We start from the raw sequence: 23,194 nt of genomic DNA, 5'->3' as shown, positions 1-23,194 counted from the left end.
TCCCCGCAGGACGCGGAGCGCAGACCGCGCGCGGAGCCCGTTTGGGGGACGCCGGCCGGGGGCCCTCCTGCCAGGCACCGACTGCGTGGGCCTAATGTCCCCTAGCCCCGGGGTCGGATTGCTGCGCGGGCGGGGCGGGTCGAGATTCTCCCTGTCCCCCACCCCCTGCCTCACAGCTAGCAGCGCGCAGCGGGGCGCGGGGACCACGGCGCCGGAAGAGAGAGCCTGGCGGGCCCCTGAGCTGAGTGGTCAGTGACAAGACCAGGCTGCACTCCCGTACGCACCCCGGCCGGGTCGCTGCGCTATCCAACGCCTTCCCACGGCGCCTGCTTCTCACCTGAGGAAGGAGAGCCGAGGAACGTCAGAAAACCGTCTCAGGGCGCACGAAGGGCCATGCGACCAGAAGAAAGGAGGCCCCGCGAGGTGCGGGTTCCGATCCTGGCCCTGATGGCCTAAAGGGCAGCATCAGCCGCGCCTGCGTCTGGATGACCACATTGCCATTGGCTGCTGCTGTGACCTGGGGCATATCACTTATCCTCCTAGTCCTCCATTTCTCCATTTGTAAAGACTATAAGCTACTTCATGGCGTAGGGTTTTTGTTTTGGGGTTTTTTGTGTGTTTTGTTTTGTTTTGAATAATGGGTTCCCGTGGTGGTGTTGCCTTGCGCAAATCATTGCCTGTCTGTGCTTCGATTTCCTTGGTTGATCTAACTAGTCAAATCTCCCTGTTCCTGGTTCTTGTAGCACAAAATGCCTCTAAACGTACGGCAGCTGTAATTTCACATAGATTTGTGTTATTGGAGAAGTTAAGAGACTGCAAGCTCCGAGAGGGAAGGAAACACACTGGTTTGTGTATCCCCAGCACCTAGCACAGGGCTGGACACTTGAGTGGGTGCTCAATAAACGTTTGTTGACTAATGATGTACTGCATGCAGATGAAAACAGGGCAACTCTTGGTACAGTCGAGTTGTGCCCCACACCCACATTAGTGATTTAATCTAACCTCTTATTTTACAGAAAAGGATATTGAGGTCCATCTGGCCTAAGGTCATGGCCACAGGTCAGACCTCCAGGCTCCTGATTTCCAGTGCAGATGAGAAGAGTTCCTAATTAATTGTAGGCAAATTCCCCTAACTGTTGTGATCATCAGATTTAAATTTATGCAGACTTTATTCTGGTTGCCACACCAACGCATTACATGTGTCCTTCCTCGCTGCCGTGTCAGTTTTTAATCACAACTCGTATTATTGGGAACAGGATTACAGCAGTTGAGGATGCTGGTTGCCATAACAATGGAAGTCTCTTTATTCACACCAACATACACACCATCCACTCACTTTTCTCTCATTTCTACCCAGACTGTGCTTGTTCTAGATTCCAAAAGGTTTATTTTAGGTATTCAGAAGATTAAAGGAAAGTGACAGAACTACACAAACACATAAATTTCAATAAGGAATGAGTCTTTTAGACTAGTGGAATCTGAGCTAGTGGGACGCAGGAATAAACAATGAATGCGGGTGTGAGTTGCCGATATATTATTTTTTTCTGCTCGTTAACAGTATTTTGGTGGTCTTGATACCTTTGGTGGGCCTGCTTGCCTCCACACCTTCAGGGATGGAGAGCTCCTCCCAAGTGGATGTGTTTGGGGAAGGTTCTCCCTCTAATATAGCCAGAGTTTGCTCCGCTGGTCCAATCTGCCCTCAGGAGAAAGTGATCAAGTCCAATTCTTCCCTCAAGAGACAGCCCCCTCTTCTACAAGTTAATAGCCCCCAGTGTCTTCTCCAAGTTAACCCCCTACCCAAGAGTGGACCCAAAGCTTTTTGAAATGTTGATGAATAGAAGCATAGAGAAAACTGTTGTTTGTGAGCAGCCCACACCTTTCTGTTCCTACAGATTTAAAATTCACCATTGGGGCAGTCCATGTATTTTACGAAATCATCCGGATGTGCCCTTTTTGTAAGTGGGAAAACACTTCTGCTTTCAGCGGTATGGCACATTTTGCTAATAGGGAGCATTTTGTAGCACAGACACCCCAAAATCCTGGATAAAATACTACAAGGAAGGGAGGAAGGAAGTAGGCAAGCCAAGAAGGAAGGAGAGTAAATTCATGGCTGAACTTGAAAGAAGGGGAAGTCAGCAGGAGTCAGAAACAAAGATGGAAACAGAGCAACCAGGGGGTGGCCTGATGTCTCTCTTGTCCTGGAGGTGGTTGGATAGGGATTTGGATTTCATCACACACATAGTGATGGGAGATGGGATCTTGGGTCCATGTGGTACTGGGAGTTGAAACTGAATCCCCTGTATAAAGACTGGATACCCCTGACCTGGGGGTCCCACAGTGGAAAACGCAGGGGAGGTGCAAGTTTCCGAATATGATTAGCTTCAGGTCCTGCTTTCCCCCTGGACATAGGTGTATGGGTGTATGTTTTCCAAAGCGTCAGAAACTGACAAAATTTGTATTTGGCTTTGGGAATTGAAGCTTATATTTGCAACCACTAGGTAAACTTGTCTCAGTGAGGGCCAGAGCCTCGGCTATTTCTGTTACCCCAACCCTGCTAAATATCTGAATCTTGTTCTCAACATACTGATAGAATTCATGTCTCATGATGCTACTGAAAAACCCAATGGGTGGGCTTCCCTGGTGGCGCAGTGGTTAAGAATCCGCCTGCCAATGCAGGGGACATGGGTTTGAGCCCTGGTCCGGGAAGATCTCACATGCCATGGAGCAACTAAGCCCGTGCATCACAACTACTGAGCCTGTGCTCTAGAGCCCACGAGCCACAACTACTGAGCCTGCACACCACAACTACTGAAGCCTGTGCACCTAGAGCCCATGCTCCGCAACGAGAAGCCACTGCAATGAGAAGCCCGCGCACCGCAACGAAGAGTAGTCCCTGCTCGCTGCAACTAGAGAAAGCCCACATGCAGCAACGAAGACCCAACACAGCCAAAAAAATAAAATAAATTTTAAAAAACATTAAAAAAAAAACAATGGGAAAAAAATCACTGGATTAAGCTTATTTTTTTTTTAACTTTTTGGTTGCATTGGGTCTTCATTGCTACCTATGGGCTTTCTCTAGTTGCGGTGAGCAGGGGCTATGCTTTTGTTGTGGTGAGCTGGCTTCTCATTGTGGTGGCTTCTCTTGTTGCAGAGCACAGGATCTAGGTGCGTGGGCTTCAGTAGTTGCAGCACACAGACTCAGTAGTTGTGGCACGTGGGCCTAGAGCACACAGGCTTCAGTAGTTGCGGCGCACTGGTTCAGCAGTTGTGGCTCACAGGCTCTAGAGCACAGGCTCAGTAGTTGTGGCACACGGGCTTAGTTGCTCCGCGGCACGTGGGATCTTCCCAGACCAGGGCTCGAACCCATGTCCCGTGCATTGGCAGGCGGATTCTTAACCACTGCACCACCAGGGAAGTCCTTACTAGTTTTTAATTGGTGCTGAACAAATGACCACAAAGTTAGTGGCTTATAACAATACAAATTAATTATCTTGTAGCTCTGGAGGTCAGAAATCCAAAATGGTGGTGCTGAGCTCTTTTATCTTTTGCTTGTCCCTAGAACTCTTTCTCTCTCCTTCAAATTTAAATGATAGACTTGCTGGGTATTCTTGGTTGTAGGTTTTTTTCTTTTCATCACTTTAAATATATCATACCGCTCCCTCCTGACCTGCAGTTTCTGCTGAAAAGCCAGCTGATAGCCTTACGGGTGTTCCATTCTACTTCCCTTGCTACTTTTAAGATTCTCTCTTTGCCATTTCAATTACAATGTGTTTTGGTGTGAACCTCTTGGATTGATCTTGTTTGGGATTATCTTTGCTTCCTAGACCTTGATGTCTGTGTCCTTTCCCAGGTTAGGGTAGTTTTCAACTATTATTTCTTCAAACACATTCTCTGCCCCTTTCTCTTCTTCTCAGACTTAGTACATCTGATGTTGACCCAGAGGTCTCTTGAACTATCGTCACTTTTAAAAATTCTTTTTTTCTGTTCAGCTTGGGTGATTTCCACTACTCTGTCTTTCAGTTCACTGATCTGTTCCTCCATATCATCTAATCTGCTGATTCTTTCTAGTGTACTTTTATTCTTGCATTCCTCAGCTGTTTGGTTTTTCTTTGTATTTTCTAACTCTTTGTTAAACTCCTCCCAGTGCTCATCCATTCTTCTGCTGAGTTGGTTGAGCAACTCTATGATCATTACCTTGAATTCTTTATTGGGTAGATTACTTATCTCCACTTTGCTTAGCTCTTCTTTTGGAGTTTTGTCTTGTTCCTTTGGAACATATTCCTGTGTCTCCTTACTTTGCCTAAATCTCTATTTTTATTTCTTTGTATTAGGTAGATCAGTTACATTTCCCTTTCTTGGAAAAGTGGCCTTATTAGATGTCCTATGGGGCCCAGCAGCACACTCCCCTCTGGTCACCAGTGCTATATGCTCTAGGGGTGCCCCCATGTGGGCTCTGTGGCCCTTCTGTTGTGGCAGAACTGATTACTGCGGGTGCAGTGGTAGGTGAGGCTGACCCCTGGGCTACAGCTGGCCGTGGGGCTGGGGTGTTCTGGGACTGATGCTGGCCTGCTGGTTGGTGGGTGAGCACCTGGCACTAATAGGCCACAGGGAGGACTCCAAAATGGCGCTTGCCAGCACCAGTGACCTCATGGTAGAATGAACTCCCCAAAATGGCTGCCACCCATTTCTGTATGCCCCCGGGGGGAGTCTCACTTGCCTCCTGCCTCTCTGAGAAGCTCTCCAAGGTCAGCAAGTGGGTCTGACTCAGGCTCCTGAGAATAAAGCAGCAACCAGGGCTCCTGGGAGAAATGCCTGATTGCAGGTTTGGGACTAGATAGATGAGCCTGGAAATCTTATACCAGAAAGCAAAAAAACTGCTAAGATTATTAGGGTTGTTTCAAAAGAACTCAGGAAGCAACTTAAATTGACTCCCACTGATCAAAAATAGAATAAAGCAACATCAAAAAGAACTGCAGTGGGTTGAAAAGAAGTTTTAAAATCAAGGGTTCATGGATTAATGGATCTTGACAAAGATCCTGACAAAGATCAGTGGCTGCCAATATGAACAACAAGAGATGAATCAGAATCTTATAAAAAGCCTCCAGAATAATGGGTCTCAAATTTGAGCGTGCCCCAGATTCACCTGGAAGGCTTGTTAAAACACCTATGGCTGGGCTCCACCTACAGTTTGATTCAGTGAGTCTGGGGTGGGGCTTGAGAAAGTGCAGTTCTAACAAGTTCCCAGGTGATGCCGATGTTACTGATTCAGGAACCACACTTCCAGAACCACTGCCCTAGGTTTATTAATTCACAGGGAATGCAGGGGACAGAACACGCTAAAGGATGCCACGAGAATGCAATCAGTGAAATCAAGACCAAGAAACTACTCAACAGTGACCTTCAAGAAATACATTGCAAAAACAAAAAACAAAAAAACTCCAAATACAGTGCAAGGAAAAAAAACTGGAGGACCCTATAGATAAATGGGACTTAAGATGTCTTTTTAGAGGTATATATTGAACCATCTTCAGCTGAAATGTCTAGGATTTCCTTCAAAAGTATCTATAGAGAAAGTGGATAGGCATATAGATAGTTAAAGCTGGATGAGTGCACAGGAGGTCCATCACACTATTCTCTAGCCAGTGTTTGAACTTTTGTATAAAAGTAGCAGCAATATATTTAAATAGCACATGCAAGGCTGTTCATGAATGACTGGAAAGGGGTACTGACATTTCTAATACTTGGGCACCATATTCAGCAACTCTGCTTTACCTTTTTCTCACCTGGCTAGAACATTAAGGTCTGACTATTCTAATCATGGAAAATTTTATTTTATCTTTGGCTGCACTGCTCGGTGTGCGGGATCTTAGTTCCCTGACCGGGGATCGAACCCGAGCCCTTGGCAGTGAAAGCACAGAGTCCTTAACCACTGTACCGCCAGGGAGTCCCCTGGAATGGTTTTACAACACAGGCAGCTACTATTTCACAAGTGGCTGTGCCAGCTGCTCTGATGATCGCACCCACTGCCTACAATGTGGGAAGACACTGTTTCATAGCTGAGGACAGTTTTCTATTGCATATTCCTCTCACCTACGTAAAAGTTACCTCCAGCTCCCTTTCGGCCTTTGGCCGGGGGAACCACTGTCCTGGTTTCCACAATAACGGAGTACAAAGTGATGCCATCAAAGCTCTCCGTTCAGTAACTTTGTCAGTCTCCAAAAGGATTCCTTCCCCTCCTAAAACCCAAACACCCCTTCTTTAGATCTGACCTTTAAAACAGTCTACCCCCCACAGAAAGCACCCCGACAGAATGCCAATGAACAAAACTTAAAAAATCAACAAATGTTAATAGTGGGTGACCGTTTGATAGGAACTGGGTATTGAATAGGCTCTGGTTATCTCCCACAAATTGACTATAAAGGGAAAAAGCGACTTCATAATTGATTCAGGTTATTATCACAATGCGCCACTAGGTATGATGCACTGAGGACAGTCTCATTCTTGTGATATTTCTGCCAAAAATGCAATCATGAGGAGACATCAGACAAACCAAAATTGAGAAAACTTCTACAAAATAACCACCCTTTACTCTTCAAAAATGGCAAGGTCAAGAAAGGCCAAGGACCTGCTCCAGTTTAAAAGAGACTAAATAAAATCATGACAACTAAATGCAACAAATGATCCTGGGCCAATTGAAAAACAAGCATAAAGGATGTTATTAGACAACTGACAAAATATAAATACTGTGGATGAGATAAGATTATATCAAAGCTATTTTCCTGGTTTTGATAGGCAGACACTATAGTTATATGAGAATGTCCCTGGAAATACACAAAATTTTAGGGATAGAACAGAAAGATGTAACTTACCTTCCAGAGGGTTTAGGAAAAAACAGCGTAAATGAAACAAAATATTATTGGTGAATGGCAAAGGGTAATTTTTTGTACTATATTGCAAGTTTTTCCTAATTTTGAAATTTTATCAAAATAACTATAAAAGAAGACTGCTCATTCATGCCTCTTCAATGCTTTTCACTAAGAGGAAATGAGTATCTGAAATAGATGTTGATACTTTAGGGCTGTTAAGAACTGAACCAGGATTTAAATCCTGCCTCTGTTAACAAACATACAAATAACATACCTTTCTCAGTAATGATCTCAAAAATGGGTGCAAGTTTCTGGATGTTAACAATAAATAATATAAATTACACGTGAGAGTTTCTTAGTAGAAGGTATAATACTTAAATATCACTTGACTTCGTAAAATTCAGATGAGCTATGATCAAACTACCTGGGAAACATTAATTTTACCGGGTTTGCATCTCCAGAAAGATGCATAAGAAACTAGTAATCCTGGCTTCCTCCAAGGGGTCAAGGATGGAATTTACTGTTTATTAACTTTTTGTATTTACCTTCTGATTTTTGAACCATGATTCCTTTCTATTCACTTTATCACTTTATTAAGTACTATGCTGGGGGCCCATCTGTGAAGTTGTTATAAGCCAGCCAAGCAAATCTAAACAAGCTATTTAGGATCTAGAAGACCAATTACACAAATGCAAATACACATCCTTTTAGTGAATGGAAGCATACATGGTGTTAGGGACACAAAGATGTATCTTGTTCAAGATGTGGTTGCTGCCTCAAAAAGCTCAATATTTTGGGACTTCCCCGGCGGTCCAGTGGTTAGGACACCTCGCTTTCACTGCTGAGGCGGCGGGTTCGATCCCTGGTTGGGAAACTGAGATCCCACAAGCCGCACAGCTTGGCCAAAAAAAAAAAAAGCAAGTCGCAGAACACACTCATGGTTTGAATACCTTACTGAAGCACATAGGAATTACGACTGGAGAAGTCTGGGCAAATACACTGTGTTAGAAGCAGCTACCTTAGTAAGTGGACTCTAAAAGAGCGATACTTAATATTCCAAGGACATACTACTTTTGTAATTAAAAATTAAATCAGGAACTTAAAACATTCCACAAGATTTGTGTACAACCACAAAACCTGGATGAAGGTAGAAAACAATGCTTTCTGAAAGCAATGGAAATAAAAGTGAAATTAGGTGGGAAAAGATGACTGAGCTCCCTAGTTTATCTGAGCAATTGTCACAGAAAATGTTCAAACTGCTACAAGGTAACAATGGGTAAATTCTGTGTGAAAACTGAAGCAGGGCAATAGCAGAGACTTAGCATGTTTAGTCCTTCGTAACAGCATAGTTACTTATTATGGTACTATTCTAAGTACTTCTCACATATTAACCTTTCATCTTCACCACCCATGAGGGGTTATCCCTACCACTTTGCGGATGACACTGAAGCCAGTTAAACCATCTACTATGTTGATCCTAACCTCATGTTTCTGAGGAGCTGAAAACAAGACCTTTTCGCATACTCAAATCAGGAATGAAACTTGCCAACGGCAACTCAAATTCAAAAAACCATCTGCCAAATATTTGGCGCTAAGTGGGAATACGCAATAAACTCAAAACAAGCCTTTCCCTCAGTGAACATTTTATTGAAGTAATAAAGCACAAAGCAGGTTAACAAAGTGGGAGAAAGAAGATACCAAGAGAAAAGATGGTAACAACACAGGAGTGGAACATTAAGTCACAGGAGCAGGAAGGACTGGAACTGGCCATAAAGGCACTATGGCATGTCCACACGCTACCACATAAAAGAAAGGGGGATCCAGTTATCATTCACTTCTAGTTTGCTCTCCACCAGGTTAATACTCCATCTAGCCACAGATGAACATGTGGCAAGTTGTAGAGACTCAGATTCTACTTCAAAGTTAGCAAGGAACTAAACATTTCACTGGTCAAGTGGGCCAGTGTTATACATACAGTGGTTTAGCACGTCCAATGATGTAGGTCCACAGGTGTGGGACAGGAACCAGAATTTTAATAAGGTGGCCTTTGCTGCTGAATTCTTATGGATGCAGACATTTACCTACACAATTACCCACAGGGTGGGGGGGGGGGAGCTAACAATGCAAACAAACCTGACTACCATGCGATGGAATATCGACACAAGAAAGCCCAGTTGAAGGATGCTGCACACTTTTAGAAAGCCTAATTTCACATTGCAGTACTCCCGTCTTTCATTTTAACAGGCTGTGGTTTTAAAAGCTTTTGTTCTTTCGTTGAAAACAAGAGAATTTTGGTCAAAGCCAATTCTTAAAAGTAACTTGTCCTTAAATGTAATTTGAAAGGCAGTGGAGGCTTGCTTCCTCATGTAAGAGTCCTAACTTTTGTTCTTTCAAACAGGCAAAACAATGAACTATAATTACAGATACCAGTTTCTTCTCTCAAAATCTGAAGCTTATATTGAAAAAAAACCCCAAACAAACCATTTCTTATGAACATCTAAAAAAAATATATCAAAAGCATTAAAGAAAATAAGGTCTTGGAAGAAGCATCAACCTTCTAGGGCACTATGTTCCTAAGATTAGGCTCTAAGATTTCATAACAGGAAGCCCAGTAATTATTAGAACAAGTCTTTTTACATGAGCAAACACTAGCAGTTACAGTGTCACTTTGGCAACTACATCTTTGACTCAACATTTTCCACACAGTCTCAATTTGATTAGGCTTGCCTTCTGGATTATCTGAACCTACAAACCAACTCTAGATTATGATGCTTTCTAGTCCCCCCTGCAGCACAATGAGTGGTACCCACCACACCCTAACACTACCCAGCCCTTAACACCTTATATAGAGTGACAGCTCCCAGGAAGATGTTAAAGCTGAGCCATATAACCTACATCTTGATTTCAGACTAAGATTAATGAGTGCTTTTAATGAAATTACCTTATTTAAAGAATCTGGAAAAAGAGATACATACATACATATATATATATATATATATATATATATATATATGGTAATTCATTTCTCAAACTGCAATCTCAACTAACTAGGCTTAACGGATGTATGGACTAATTGGTAACCCAGTAACTCCTACAAATTCGCAGTATTATAAAATTTGGTTTCCACAGTATTCATTACCCTTCATGATGAAGTACAAAAGTTTAGGGTTAACCCATTTAAATTTTTTCCAAGCCAACCACATAAAGTTCTACAAGGATGATCTAACCAATTATCACAGAACCCCACTAACTAAAGGGGACTGTTAGGTGGAATTTTACTTTAATCAGTAAAACTGATTTATCAAGCGATCTGTTTTAAGTGCCTGTTAAGGATCTTTCAGTAGAAAATGAAATATTTGCTTTTCCATTTTGAATAACACACCAAATTTCTGATCAAAGAAAGGTTACTTCCATTTTTACCTAACAAACATTAAAGACCACGGAACCTTATTCTAACAAAACACTAATTACAATGACCACTTCCAGAAAGTGGGATTACCAGGCTAGATAAGATCCCAAGTAACAGGAACTATTTTTTGAAGAGTTCAATCAATTTAAGTTTGAAAAAGGTTTCATTATTTAAAAAATCTATTAATTTAGGCAAAATTGTATAACAGATAGACTATAAAATCTTTTATTTTTAACTTAACCTGTTTAGGGGGCCAATATGACTTTGGCAAATTTGAATAACAGGACAAAATAATGTTATCCAAATTGAATAATTTATTGCTGGTCTGAGACTTGCCTTGTTTTACACTTAAGTAGAATTTACATTACTTCCACAGATAGCAGATAATCAGTATTTGAAGGAATTTAAGAGTGACCTATTCAATAAGGCAATCATCTTGGTAGCAAACTTTTATTGAAATCTTACATAACTCAAGCTTTATAAAAAGCCAACATAATTGGAAATTGGGTTCTCCCTCTAAAGCCTTAAGTGTTCAAAGCTTGAAACGGTTAATTTAAAATTAAGCAAACAAATATAACAATGACAGAAACCCCTGCAGCAGATGCTGCTGAAATACCTAAAAAAAAAATCTAAATGAGCTTAATCTTTACAAAAGTTATTTTAGCTCAAAAGCTATAAAATCAAAGTTATCTTAATTCTACAAAGGGAAAAGATCTTTGATTTCATGCCATTTCTTTAGAATCTCATCTTTTTCATCAAATTTGGCTACAAATCCAATTTTTGTATGCCCCTGTTTTCGGGAGACTCTTCTTGCAGAAGAGGCCAAGTACAAACGTGGAAGAGTAACTGCCTAAGCAAGTAGGAAAGTGTTCCGTAATAGTGTGCAAAGAATGTAGAGTTCTGGGTTAATCTCTGGAACTCGATCTGGATCGTGACCTTGACTTTGAATGAGATCTAGAATGGGATCTTGAAGCTCTTTTTGGTGGAGGGGACACAGAACGGGCCTTTGAGGGTGGAGCAGGTAGGGGTGAATTGGAACGAGACTGGCTCCTTGATCTGGACTTTGACTTTATATCACCTTTCCCATTTTCTTTGGGGGAACGAGATCGAGAACGAGACCTGCTTCGAGATTTCTCATATTCATCCTTCGATCTGCTCCGAGAGCGCGAACGGGAGCCTCGATCAGACTTAGGTTTAGATTTGCTTTTTGATCTAGATTTCCTGCCTTTTGAACGAGAACGTGATCGACCTTTGCTCCGAGACCTGGATCTAGACAATAAAAGCCAGATTTTTTTTTCAGTACCTTGCCAAACACATAAGCACTCTATAAACATAAAGTATGTAATTCAGAAAAACACTCAAGGACACATTTACCGGGAGCGACTTTTTGAGACACTTCGAGATCTACTGCGGCTGCTCCTACGACTCCTACTTCGTGACCTTCTTCTAGACCGTGACCTGTAACAAGAAACGTGACAAGAAATCTTTATCTCAAGACATCTTGATGTGAATGTTTGTACAATTTATGAAAAATAGACTAACCAACAATTGCTCCAATGATGCAACAAAAGAAACTAAGAACTGACCTAATTTCAATTAAGCAGCAATTGAAATACTGCTGACTGAATTTTTCTTTATTTGTGGCAAATACTGTTTCCTCCCTTCTCCATATCCTTCAATAAGTTACCTTGATCTGCTTCCAGAATAAGACCGCCTGTGGCTTGTTCGTGGTTTATCTTCAATTAGTCTAATATTTCTCCCATTGATTTCCGTACCATCCAGCTTATCCAAAGCACGCTTCATGTCAGAGTAGGAGCGAAACTCAATGACGCCTTCATTTGTGCGTTCTTTGTGAGCATCCGCATAGGTTACTTCACCTGCTTGTCTCATGAAATCCTAAAAAGAGCAACAAGACTGGTCAGACCCAAAAATCTAAAGAGAAAACAACTATGCGTTAAATCCAATCCTCAGAAATGAAAGAGCAATACAAAACCCTACCTTTTAACCATCAGTCATATCTTTTTTACCTCACATTATAGCACTCACCTTTAAATCTTGCCAACTGCAACGACTAGAAAGATTTTCTACAATAAGCCTGAATTCTGTGCGTACAGGTGGTCCATATTTGTCTCTGCCAGAGGTTCTCCGACTGCTGTATCCACCTCCACCACCTTTATCACATGAAGAGAACAATTAGATGCTTTGTAGTGATAGGGATACAAGTTTTTGAAAGTTAGTACAAACATATCAACTTTTATTTACTGGAGTAGGACTTTGCTACTATATTGCTAAACCTTTGATACAGTTGTGATTTGCCATAAATTAAATTAAGGGCAAGTCAAATAGACTAAATCCAACTAAACTCTCCTACATTCTGTTAGAAAGTGACTGCTCCTTTATTCAATTTACCTCGCTAAGTTTTATTTTACAGAACATTGTAAAATATAAAACTTAACTGATTACATGCATTTCTACATTTTACAAAAATGTTTACTAGTTACACTAAGTACTTACATCACAGTGTGAGGTTTTTGGTGGTGGTTTGGCCACAAAACACGCAAGGTAACAGTCACCTAGTTCAGATTAACCAGTTTTGTCTAACCCTTGGAATCCTCACCATCACCCTGCGTCTAATGGCAAAAGGCTGCTGTCGTCATGGCTTCCGGTAAGGTCAGCCAAAGGGTCATAGGGCAAGGGTCACACAATGTATGGAAAAGCCAAGGCCAATCAGGAAAGGCAGTCATCTTAGCCTCAGTGGACACAGCCTCAGCCCCATTGGTCACTTTCAAATTGAAACATCAAGGACTTGTTAAAAAGTTTGAATTCAACATGCAACAATTTCAACATCAAACATTTAACATAACCAAAAATCCCCCCACCTCCTCCCAATAACATGCCCCAACTAGTTCAAATACAGCATAAAGCTCATTTAAATCTACTTTGTGGTAGACTACCACATTACTTCTAAAGAATATTTCCTTTGGCCCCCGCCAATTTGAATAACACTAAAATCTACTCTTAAAACCCCACCCCCTTTCCCGCCCCGACCCCACCTCCACCCCAGCCTGTCCCCAGACTTCTAGGCTAAATCATTCACATTCCCAGCTAATGCACTGACAGGTAAGTAAGGGGCATGCAACAAATACAGCCATCCCTCACTTCCTCCGTAGGCAGAGCCCACGACAGTGCTGACAGGGGCCCAGCACGTCACCCCCTCCCAGCTTAGCAACCCCGCTCCCAAACACCCAAACCCTGGCTAGGCAAAACCCACCACCCAATCCCCGCGCTCCGGCGTCCCGTGTCTTCACCGGGCAGGCGTGAAGGCAGCGGGCCCCGGGGACACCCGAGTCAAACGACCCCGGCCACCGCGCCTGCCCGGCTGGGAGGCCCCACCCCGGCCCCCCTAAGCCTGCGCCCGCCCCCCGGGGTCCCAAGGACGCGGAGCGCGCGGGGGTGGGACTCACTGCGGCTTCCGTAGCTGTAGCCGTCACGATCGCGGCGCGGGCCCCGGGCGTGCTCCACGATCACGCGCTCGCCGCAGAGCTCTTTGCCGTTCAGCTCGTAAACGGCGTCGTCGGCGTCGCGGGAGTCCTCGAACTCCACGAAGCCGTACCTGAGGGGCGGTGCGAGGGCGGGAGACCGGCGGGAGTCGTTAGGCCGGGGGCGCGCACGCACGCGCCCCCGCTCCCCCCGCGCGCTCCCGCAGCCCCGCGCCGCCGCCATCTTGGCGGCCCTGCCACGCGGCGCCGCGGCCTTGGCCGTCTCCTCCTTCCGATGTTGCCCTGCCGCCGCAGGCCCGGGGCGCTGCGGGCGGACGTGGGCACCCAGGCCAGACTCACCCATTTTTAAGGTCTATTTCGAGAAGGCGGCCGTAACCACTGAAAAAGCGCTGGATGTCCTTCTCCCGGACGTTGTAGCTCAGGCGTCCTATGTAGACGCGCGGCATGTCCGCGGCGGGCGAGGGGCCCGAGGGCTGGCTGTCGAACGGCGGACCGCAAGGCAAAAGCCGCGGTGCGGGTGCGGGGACGGCGAGAGCCCGGACACACACCTCCCTCCGCAGCGGCGGCCGAGTCCAGCCACACAATGGTGCGCGCGCGCCTGGGCTACGCTATAAGGGCGGGCGGCTGTGGGTGGGGCCCGGCGTGTGGCGTCAGCGCGCTGCACCTACCCTCCCGCGCTTTAAGCCGGAGCGCTGGGCGCGAGGGTGACTTGCGAGTTCTTCGCCCGCCAAGTTTCGGGGAAGTGAGGTGCTACCAGCTCACCGAATTTTCTCCACACATCCTTGTAAGCGTCGTATTCCGTCTCCAGCCGCGGACCTGTTTTCTAATTTGTACTTAAAATAAAAAACCGAACCGTTCCTCTGTGTGATCTCTCCAGGACTGGCGCTAGGAGAATCCCTTTTTTCATTGGTTCTCGAGGTTGTCATAATAGGCCTCCGCGGTCTCTGATTGGTCCTGGGAAACGAGGCTCGAATTTTCTCCGCGGGTCGTCCGGCTCACGCTCGGCTGGTGGGGAAGGTGCTTTCGGACACAGTCAATTAGGTACCCTTTTCCACAGCGTACGAGGTTTGCGCTCCGAGGTCGTGGGGACCCGGCCGGGCGCGCACAGCCCTGCTGGCTTCTATCCCTTCAGAGCCGTCATCGTGGTCTCACTTCACCGCCTCCCTGTACGTCCACCTCTCCTTCCATGGGTCTTTCTTGGAGCACTGGCACCTGGAGCCACCTATAGATTGAGGTGTATATGGAAGTCTCACGCTCGCTGTAATTGCCGACGAAAGGAGCAGGGCCAAGGCCTCTGGCCCAAGAAAGTTGAGCAAGACCTGGCAGTCCTGCCCCAGAGGTACGCTCATGTTCTCCCCACTGTGGCGAGTACGTTGTCCCAACGCGATCCCTTCCCCCATTGGTTTGGAAGGCATCTTATCTATGTGGCAGAAACGCACATTTTGGAGTTTATCACTAGAGATGCCATTTAAAGCTGGAGAACTAGATGAAAACCACAGAGGAATAAGTTTAAGTGGAGAGCAGAAGACCCTGGAGTCCTCTGAAACTTCAGTTCAGGAAAAGGTGCAGGGAAGAAGTGACCAGAGAGGTGGGAAGGAGAGCTGGAGGGCGTGGTGTCACACAAGCTGAGGGGAAATGGCATCACGGGGATAATACTGGCTGTTTAGGTATCTCCGTATATTCCAGCTCTTCGTGAGTGGGGCAACCTTGATATTCTACAGGTTCTGTTGAAAGGGGGCGATTTTGCCCCCACCAGGGGACATTTGGCAAAGTCTGGGGGTCTGTTGGCTGTCACGACTAGGGGAGGGGGAGTGTTAATAACTGGCATCTGATGGTAGAGGCTACACTGTCTGTGCTTAAAGTTAGGTAAGTAAAATATATAGGTGGATCTTAAAAAAGTTGTGTGTGGCGTATAGTAATTAGGGAAAGAAGAATTAACGGGATAACCTTTTTTTCACTCATTGAATTGTCAATATTTTAAAGTTTGTTCAAATTCATTGTTGGAGGGGAGTTCCCTGGCTGTCCAGTGGTTAGAACTCCATGCTTTCACTGCCTTAGCGCACAGGTTTGATCTCTGGTTGGGGAACTAAGATCCCACAAGCCACGCAAAAATTCATTGTTGGCAAGAGGTGAACCAGGAAATGCCACTCTGAACATTCCTTTTGGGAAGGTAATGGGGTGGTACTTAGAAGCATATGAGGAGTGGGGTGTCACCTCCTCTCTCCTTTCAGTTCATTTGCCCAAAAAGAAAGATGTAGCTGATGTCCTCCACACTCTCTCACCTCTCTTTCTCCAAAGCCCAGTGACTACTCCTTTTTTTTTTTTTGGTCACGCAGCAGCATGCAGGATCTTAGTTCCCCGACCAGGAATTGCAATCATGTCCCCTGCAGTGGAAGCACTAGACTGCCAGGGAAGTACCACCCACTGACTACTCTTAACAAAATATTTGAATTGCCTGAGAGGAAACAGTCTCAAGTAGCATCATTGAAGGGAGTGTTGGGTCATCAGCTTTCTGTGAAGTCTTGCTGATAATCGAACTCACCTCTGTTGATATTTTGGAAGAACAACTCAAAGGAGAAATGATGGATGTACAGCATGTGGCGGTGTCTGAAGTGTCTATAAACATGGTGGCAGATAAAGGTCACTGCTCATTTGAAAGTTGTGGAGTGCTGACAGGAGTCTGTCAGAAAGAGAGGGAGAGAAGCCTCAATCTGATACAGAAGAGAGTTAATAACTTCAAATCCATAATTACCCAGATTGTAAAGTACAGTCTGGAGCAGGGCATAGTTGTGATTTTCAATCCAGTGGGTATTCTTACTTTTGGAAACCAAAAGTATTTCCCAAGCTTTGAAGTGATGTAAGCTGGATTCTGGTAGGCTGTCTTATGTTTGAAAAATTTATCATTCCAGAGGCTGTCAATTTGAATGGATTTTGGGAAAACGTGGCAACTCAAGAGGGTGGAGTGCAATGACTGTGGCAAGCTATGGCCCCAGACCAAATCAGGCCTGCTTTCGGGTTTTGTAAATAAAATTATGTTAGAGCACCGCCACACCCTCTTACTTACCTAGTGTCTTAGTGTCTGCTCTTAAGCCACAACAGCGATACTGAGTAGCAGAGACTGCCCGCAAAGCCTAAGATATACACTAGTTGGTTCTTCACAGAAAAAGTGTGCCTACCCCTGGTCCATGTTAGGGACTTTAAAGATGCCTGTGGTATGTTGTTAAGTGAGAAAGGCTAGTTTTAACATATGCATGACTCTATTCTTTTTTTTTTTTTTTTTTTGCTGTATGTGGGCCTCTCACACGGGCCCAGCCGCTCCGCGGCACGTGGGATCTTCCCGGACCGGGGCACGAACCCGTGTCCCCTGCATCGGCAGGCAGACTCTCAACCACTGCACCACCAGGGAAGCCCTGACCCTATTCTTATAAACAACGACAATCACCCCAAGCCTCAACCCTATATATGAACGTATATGTGTGTAAGGTTTGGGTTTGTGGTTGTCTTTGAGCATCCGTGGGGGTAAGTCCTACCCAATCATGTCCCCGCTAATCCTCTCCTAGCATTCCTTACTCCTCCTCCCACTTGCTTCTTACTGTGCCTTGAATGTGCCAAGCACCCACCCACCATAGAGCCTTTGCCCTGACTGTCTCCCAGTATCTGGAGCTCTCTTTTCCAATGGTTTGTTCCCTCATTTCTGGTTTCTGCTCAAAATCACCTTAATCACTCCTCTAACCACTCACTTTATTTTATTTTTTCCCAGTTTTATTGAGATAGTATTGACATATAACACATGTAAGTTTAAGATGTAAAATGTGATGATTTGATACACGTATATGTTGCAAAACGATTACCACAATAAGGTTAGTTAAGACCTAAATGTAAGGCCAGAAACTATCAAACTCTTAGAAGAAAACATAGGCAGAACACTCTATGACATAAATCACAGCAAGATCCTTTTTGACCCACCTCCTAGAGAAATGGAAATAAAAACAAAAATAAACAAATGGAACCTAATGAAACTTAAAAGCTTCTGCACAGCAAAGGAAATCATAAACAAGACCAAAAGACAACCCTCAGAATGGGAGAAAATATTTGCAAACGAAGCAACTGACAAAGGATTAATCTCTAAAATTCACAAGCAGCTCATGCAGCTCAATAACAAAAAAAACAAACAACCCAATCCAAAAATGGGCAGAAGACCTAAATAGACATTTCTCCAAAGGAGATATACAGATTGTCAACAAACACATGAAAGGATGCTCAACATCATTAATCATTAGAGAAATGCAAATCAGAACTACAATGAGATATCATCTCACACCGGTCAGAATGGCCATCAGCAAAAAATCTAGAAACAATAAATGCTGGAGAGGGTGTGGAGAAAAGGGAACACTCTTGCACTGTTGGTGGGAATGTGAATTGGTACAGCCACTATGGAGAGCAGTATGGAGGTTCCTTAAAAAACTACAAATAGAACTACTGTATGACCCAGCAATCCCACTATTGGGCATATACCCTGAAAAAAACATAATTCAAAAAGAGTCATGTACCCCAATGTTCATTGCATCACTATTTACAATAGCCAGGACATGGAAGCAACCTAAGTGTCCACCAACAGATGAATGGATAAAGAAGATGTGACACATATATACAATGCAATATTACTCAGCCATAAAAGGAAACGAAATTGAGCTATTTGTAATGAGGTGGATGGACCTAGAGTCTGTCATACAGAGTGAAGTAAGTCAGAAAGAGAAAGACAAATACCGTATGCTAACACATATATATAGAATCTAAGGAAAAAAATGTCATAAAGAACCTAGGGGTAAGACGGGAATAAAGACACAGACCTACTAGAGAATGGACTTGAGGACACGGGGAGGGGGAAGGGTAAGCTGGGACAAAGTGAGACAGTGGCATGGACATGTATACACTACCAAACATAAAATAGATAGCTAGTGGGAAGCAGCCGCATAGCACAGGGAGATCAGCTCGGTGCTTTGTGACCACCTAGAGGGGTGGGATAGGGAGGGTGGGAGGGAGGGAGACGCAAGAGGGAAGAGATATGGGAACATATGTATATGTATAACTGATTCACTGTTATAAAGCAGAAACTAACACACCATTGTAAAGCAATTATACGCCAATAAAGATTTTAAAGAAAAAAGGTACAAACTTCTAGTTATAAGCACTAGGGATGTAATGCACAACATAATGAATAGAACTAACACTGCTGTGTGATATGTAGGAAAGTAGTTAAGACAGTAGATCCTGAGAGTTCTTACCACAAGGACAAAACATTTTTTTCCTTTTCTTTTTCTTGTACCTTTATTAGGTGATGGATACTAAATAAACTTATTATAGTAATCATTTCGCAATATATGTAAGCCAAAACATTATGTTTTACATCTTAAACTTCTACAGTGATGTATGTCAAATATCTCAAGAAAACTGGGGACAAATGAAGTAAATTAAAAACAAACAAAAAAATGAGGTTAGTTAACACCTCCATCCCCTCACATAGTGACAATTTTTGGGGAATATGTGTGGGGATAATTTTTAAAGTCTACTCTCTTAACAACTTTTAAGTTGTTAATACAGTATTGTTAATTATTAATTATAGTCACCATGCTGTATATGAGATTCCCCAGAACTTATTCATTTTAGAGCTGGGAGTTTGTAACGTTTGACCTACATCTCCCAATTTCTCCCTCTCCCCAGCCCCTGGCAACCAGTATTCTACTCTGTTTCTATAAGTTCGACTTTTTTGGACTCTGTGTATAAGTGCGAACACGCAGTATTTGTCTTTTTCTGTCTGACTTACTTGGCTTAGTATAATGCCCTCAAGGTCCACCTATGTTGTAGCAAAAGGCAGGGTTTCCTTCTTTTTTATGGCTGAATAACATTCCATTGTGTGTGTGTATGTATCACATTCCTCACATTTTTTTTCTTTTTGGCCACGCAGTGGGGCACGTAGGATCTTAGTTCCCAGACCAGGGATTGAACCTGCGCCCCTGCAGTGGAAGTGCAGAGTCTTAACCACTGGACTGCCAGGGAGGTCCCTCCCCACGTTTTCTTTTCTTTTTTAAATTAATTAATTTTATTTATTTTTGGCTGTGTTGGGTCTTCATTTCTCTGCGAGGGCTTCCTCTAGTTGCGCCAAGCGGGGGCCACTCTACATCGCGGTGCGCAGGCCTCTCACCATCGCGGCCTCTCTTGTTGCGGAGCACAGGCTCCAGACGCGCAGGCTCAGTAGTTGTGGCTCACGGGCCTACTTGCTCCGCGGCATGGGGGATCTTCCCAGACCAGGGCTCGAACCCGTGTCCCCTGCATTGGCAGGCAGATTCTCAACCACTGTGCTACCAGGGAAGACCCCCTACGTTTTCTTTATCCGTTCTTTTGTTGATGAACACTTAAGTTGTTTCTATGTGTTGGCTACTGTGAATAATGCTGCAGTGAACATGAGAGTACAGTTATCTCTTTGAGACAGCACTTTCATTTCTTTTGGATATACTGTATACCCAGAAGTGGAATTGCTGGATCATATAATAAGTCTATTTTTAATTTTTTAAAGAACCTCCACATTGTTTCATAGTGGCTGCACCAATTTACACTCCCACCTTCTCCCCGCATCCTCACTTTTTGATCATAGCCATTCTGACAGGTGTGAGGTGATACGGTGATCACCCACTTTAAACCAGCATCCCTCCCTGTACTTTCTTACCCTGTTGTATTTTTCTTTATCAAACTTTCACCACGTGACATGTATTTATTTACGCTCTCCCCACCCCCACTAGAGCATAAGACTCATTAGCACGGGGATGTCGTCTGTCTCTTCACTGCTGTATCCCCAGTATGGAGGAAAGTGCCGGGCCCACAGTAAGTGCTCAGCGTGGTAACTGTTCAGAGCCCAGGAACTGAGGCTGTCCATCCAGCAGATACCCGCGCTGAAGGGCTCACTGGGACATGCTGGTGGGATGGAATCTTCCTCCTTCTGGCTTGTGCTCACCCACTCGTGTTGCCCATACACTGACCCGCTCTGAGGGCTGAGAGGTATGCAGAGATGTCCACTCCAGATCCCACACTTCCTCCACCCAAACTTATCTAGACAGAGGGAGAAGGCTGGGGTGCCTATGGAGACACCAGAATTCTCATACATTGTCAGTAGGGATGCAACTTAATACAGTTGCTTTGGAAGACTGGCTGGTAGGGTCCACTAAAGGGGAAACCTGCTAGTGCTTACCCCATGACCTAACAATCCCACACCCAACAGAACCATGTACATTTGCTCTCCTTAGGGAACGTGCTAGAAATTCATAGCAGCATAATGTGTAGCAGCCCCCAAATTGGAAATCACTCAGATGCCATCAACAGGAGAATGGACAAATTAGTTGTGGTTTATTCACACGGCAACGAGAAGGAATTACAACCATACACAGCAAAATCAGTGGCTCTCACAACGATGTAGCCCTCTGAGCGAGATGCACGGGAATCTGTACTCTATGATTCCATGTATATAAAACTGAAAAAAACAACCAAAACTAGGCTATGGTGTTAGAAGTTAGGACCGGGAGTCTGGGGAGTGACTAGAGAGGAGGCTTCTGGCGTTCTGGTCATATTTTGTTTCTTGAGCTGGGTGCTAGTTACACAGTGTGCTGTGTTTGGGACAATTCATTAAGCTGTACGCGTATGACTTGTGCACCTTGCTGTATGTGTGTGGTACTTCAATGGAAAAATTAAAAAAAAAAGGTAATAAATCTCTCGCAAAGAAAATTGTAACTTACTTGACCTGGAGCCCTCTGGATCCTGCTGGGGACTAAAGGTCTACTGAGGACTTGATTCATAATTTTTGCCCATGAATGTTGATTTGAATCCATTAGTTGCTGTGTTTGCTTCCAAATGGTTTTCTGTAAGCTCATTTCATTGCTCCTTGGCTAGGAAGATGTGGCTCTGTCGCCACCTGGTGGCTATTTGTTATTACAGTGGTAGATAAATTCCACCTGCTGCCTCGTCCACGCCTCTTGAAGCTCAGTGACAAGGTCTTTGAAGGTCCCTGAATCCAAATCTTCTAATTGTCAAGCCCTTACCCAGAGGTTTTCTGGCCCTTACTTGAACACCTCCCCTGATGGAGAGTTCACTGCCTAACTGGGCAGCCAAGTCCATTCTTGGACATCTTGCACTGTGATTAAATTCTTTGTAGAAAGTAAAAAAGTTGCTGCCTTGAGCTGTCTACCGACTGGTTCTGATTGTGCCTCCGAGGCTGTTCAGTAACCACATCTGTTTCCCACACATAGGTCTTTCAGATGTTTGGGGGCAGCACACAGACCCTCTCCCTGTTCATGCCCCCTCTTTTAGCTAAATGTCTACAGTTTCCGCCAAATCTTTCCTGGGGCCTGCTTTCAAGTCCATTTGTCACCTTGGCTGCCGGCTGCTCGTGTGTGGAGACTCATCTGTGGTCCTCTTCAGGTGCGGCCCTAAGAGCCAAGCTCACCCCCTTGGGCTTGTCTGGACGTGCCCGTTGCTGCTGCTGCCGTACTGTTCTCTGGGCCAGTTAAGAGCTTCGGCCGCTGTTGGCATAGGTGGCAGCTGCTGTCTTATTCCTCACTCAGCCCTGCCTCTCTTGCTGTGCGGAACCAAATGGGGATTGAGAAGCTCCTGGAATACCCCGCTGTGGCAAAAAATGTTTGTCTTGTGAATGGAAGCAGGCTAGGCAGCAGGATGGAAATCCAGTGCTCATAGGCAGGTGGACTCAGAATCATTGCTCCAATTTCTGGGGCAGCCGGGAGGCAGAAGTGCCGATGAGAAAAGTCCGAGATGGCCATGTGTCAGGTGAAGAGCACGAGACCGTGGAGGAAATCTGAAAAGAATGACTACAGAACCCACAGCAGACTTCAGCCAGTGCTGTGGGCTCCAAGCCTGTCAGAGTCCCATGAGAGGCAATGCTCGGTCCCCTCACAGATGTTCCCCGAGGCCACTGCATGTAGGTTTCTGTTCTTCCACCTGGCACTGAGCTTGGCTTGCAGACATTTTACCCACCATTAGTTCCACATGCTGTTATTTGGAAAAATTTAAGCTGAAGCTGATTGCCTTGTCAGTGCTCATGCTTATCACTACAGCTCTTACCCTGGCCGCAAAAGCTACATCGCATGGTGGCCCTCTAACGTCGTAGGGCAGAGAATTTGAGTGGAACGTGCTGGAGAGCATCCAGGGGTGTGCCCAGCGCACGAAATCCACTTCCTAGCAGAGGGAGGGGAAGTAAGTCTTTTTAAAGGCATCTTGCATGGTCTCGGCACTCTGCGAGGCTCAGGGGACATAACCGGTGTGAAAACAGACCCAGTCAGGCCCTCCAAAAACGAGTCCCAAAGCAGTGGTCCGTGGACACTGGCCAGCATGATTTCAACTCAAAGCTATGCAGGCTC

At 44.7% G+C, this 23,194-nt stretch overlaps 1 protein-coding gene across 1 annotated transcript; it reads right to left on the bottom strand.

Moving 5' to 3' along the window:
* Positions 1 to 8,492: 8,492 nt before the first annotated feature.
* On the bottom strand, positions 8,493 to 14,343 carry SRSF6 (serine and arginine rich splicing factor 6). Its single transcript, XM_082857265.1, has 6 exons — positions 14,115 to 14,343; positions 13,740 to 13,888; positions 12,322 to 12,446; positions 11,963 to 12,171; positions 11,650 to 11,733; positions 8,493 to 11,544 (listed from the first exon to the last, which is right to left on the bottom strand). The coding sequence occupies exons 1-6, from the start codon at positions 14,219 to 14,221 to the stop codon at positions 11,181 to 11,183; spliced, it is 1,038 nt and encodes a 345-aa protein (XP_082713391.1). The 5' UTR covers positions 14,222 to 14,343; the 3' UTR covers positions 8,493 to 11,180.
* Between the last annotated feature and the right edge of the window lie 8,851 nt (positions 14,344 to 23,194).

Source organism: Leucopleurus acutus (assembly GCF_964270905.1).
Source record: "Leucopleurus acutus genome assembly, chromosome: 16".
Classification (NCBI taxonomy): Eukaryota; Metazoa; Chordata; class Mammalia; order Artiodactyla; family Delphinidae; genus Leucopleurus; species Leucopleurus acutus.
The sequence above is the reverse complement of the archived record's forward strand: the minus strand, read 5'-3'. Positions and strand labels throughout refer to the sequence as shown.

Coding starts and splice junctions, on each gene's coding strand:
- SRSF6 (XM_082857265.1), bottom strand. CDS start 14,221: ATGCCGCGCGTCTACATAGGACGCCTGAGCTACAACGTCCGGGAGAAG. Junction 13,889..14,114: donor GAAATAGACCTTAAAAATGG/GTGAGTCTGGCC, acceptor ACCGCCCCTCAG/GTACGGCTTCGTGGAGTTCG. Junction 12,172..12,321: donor GCAGTTGGCAAGATTTAAAG/GTGAGTGCTATA, acceptor TGCTCTTTTTAG/GATTTCATGAGACAAGCAGG.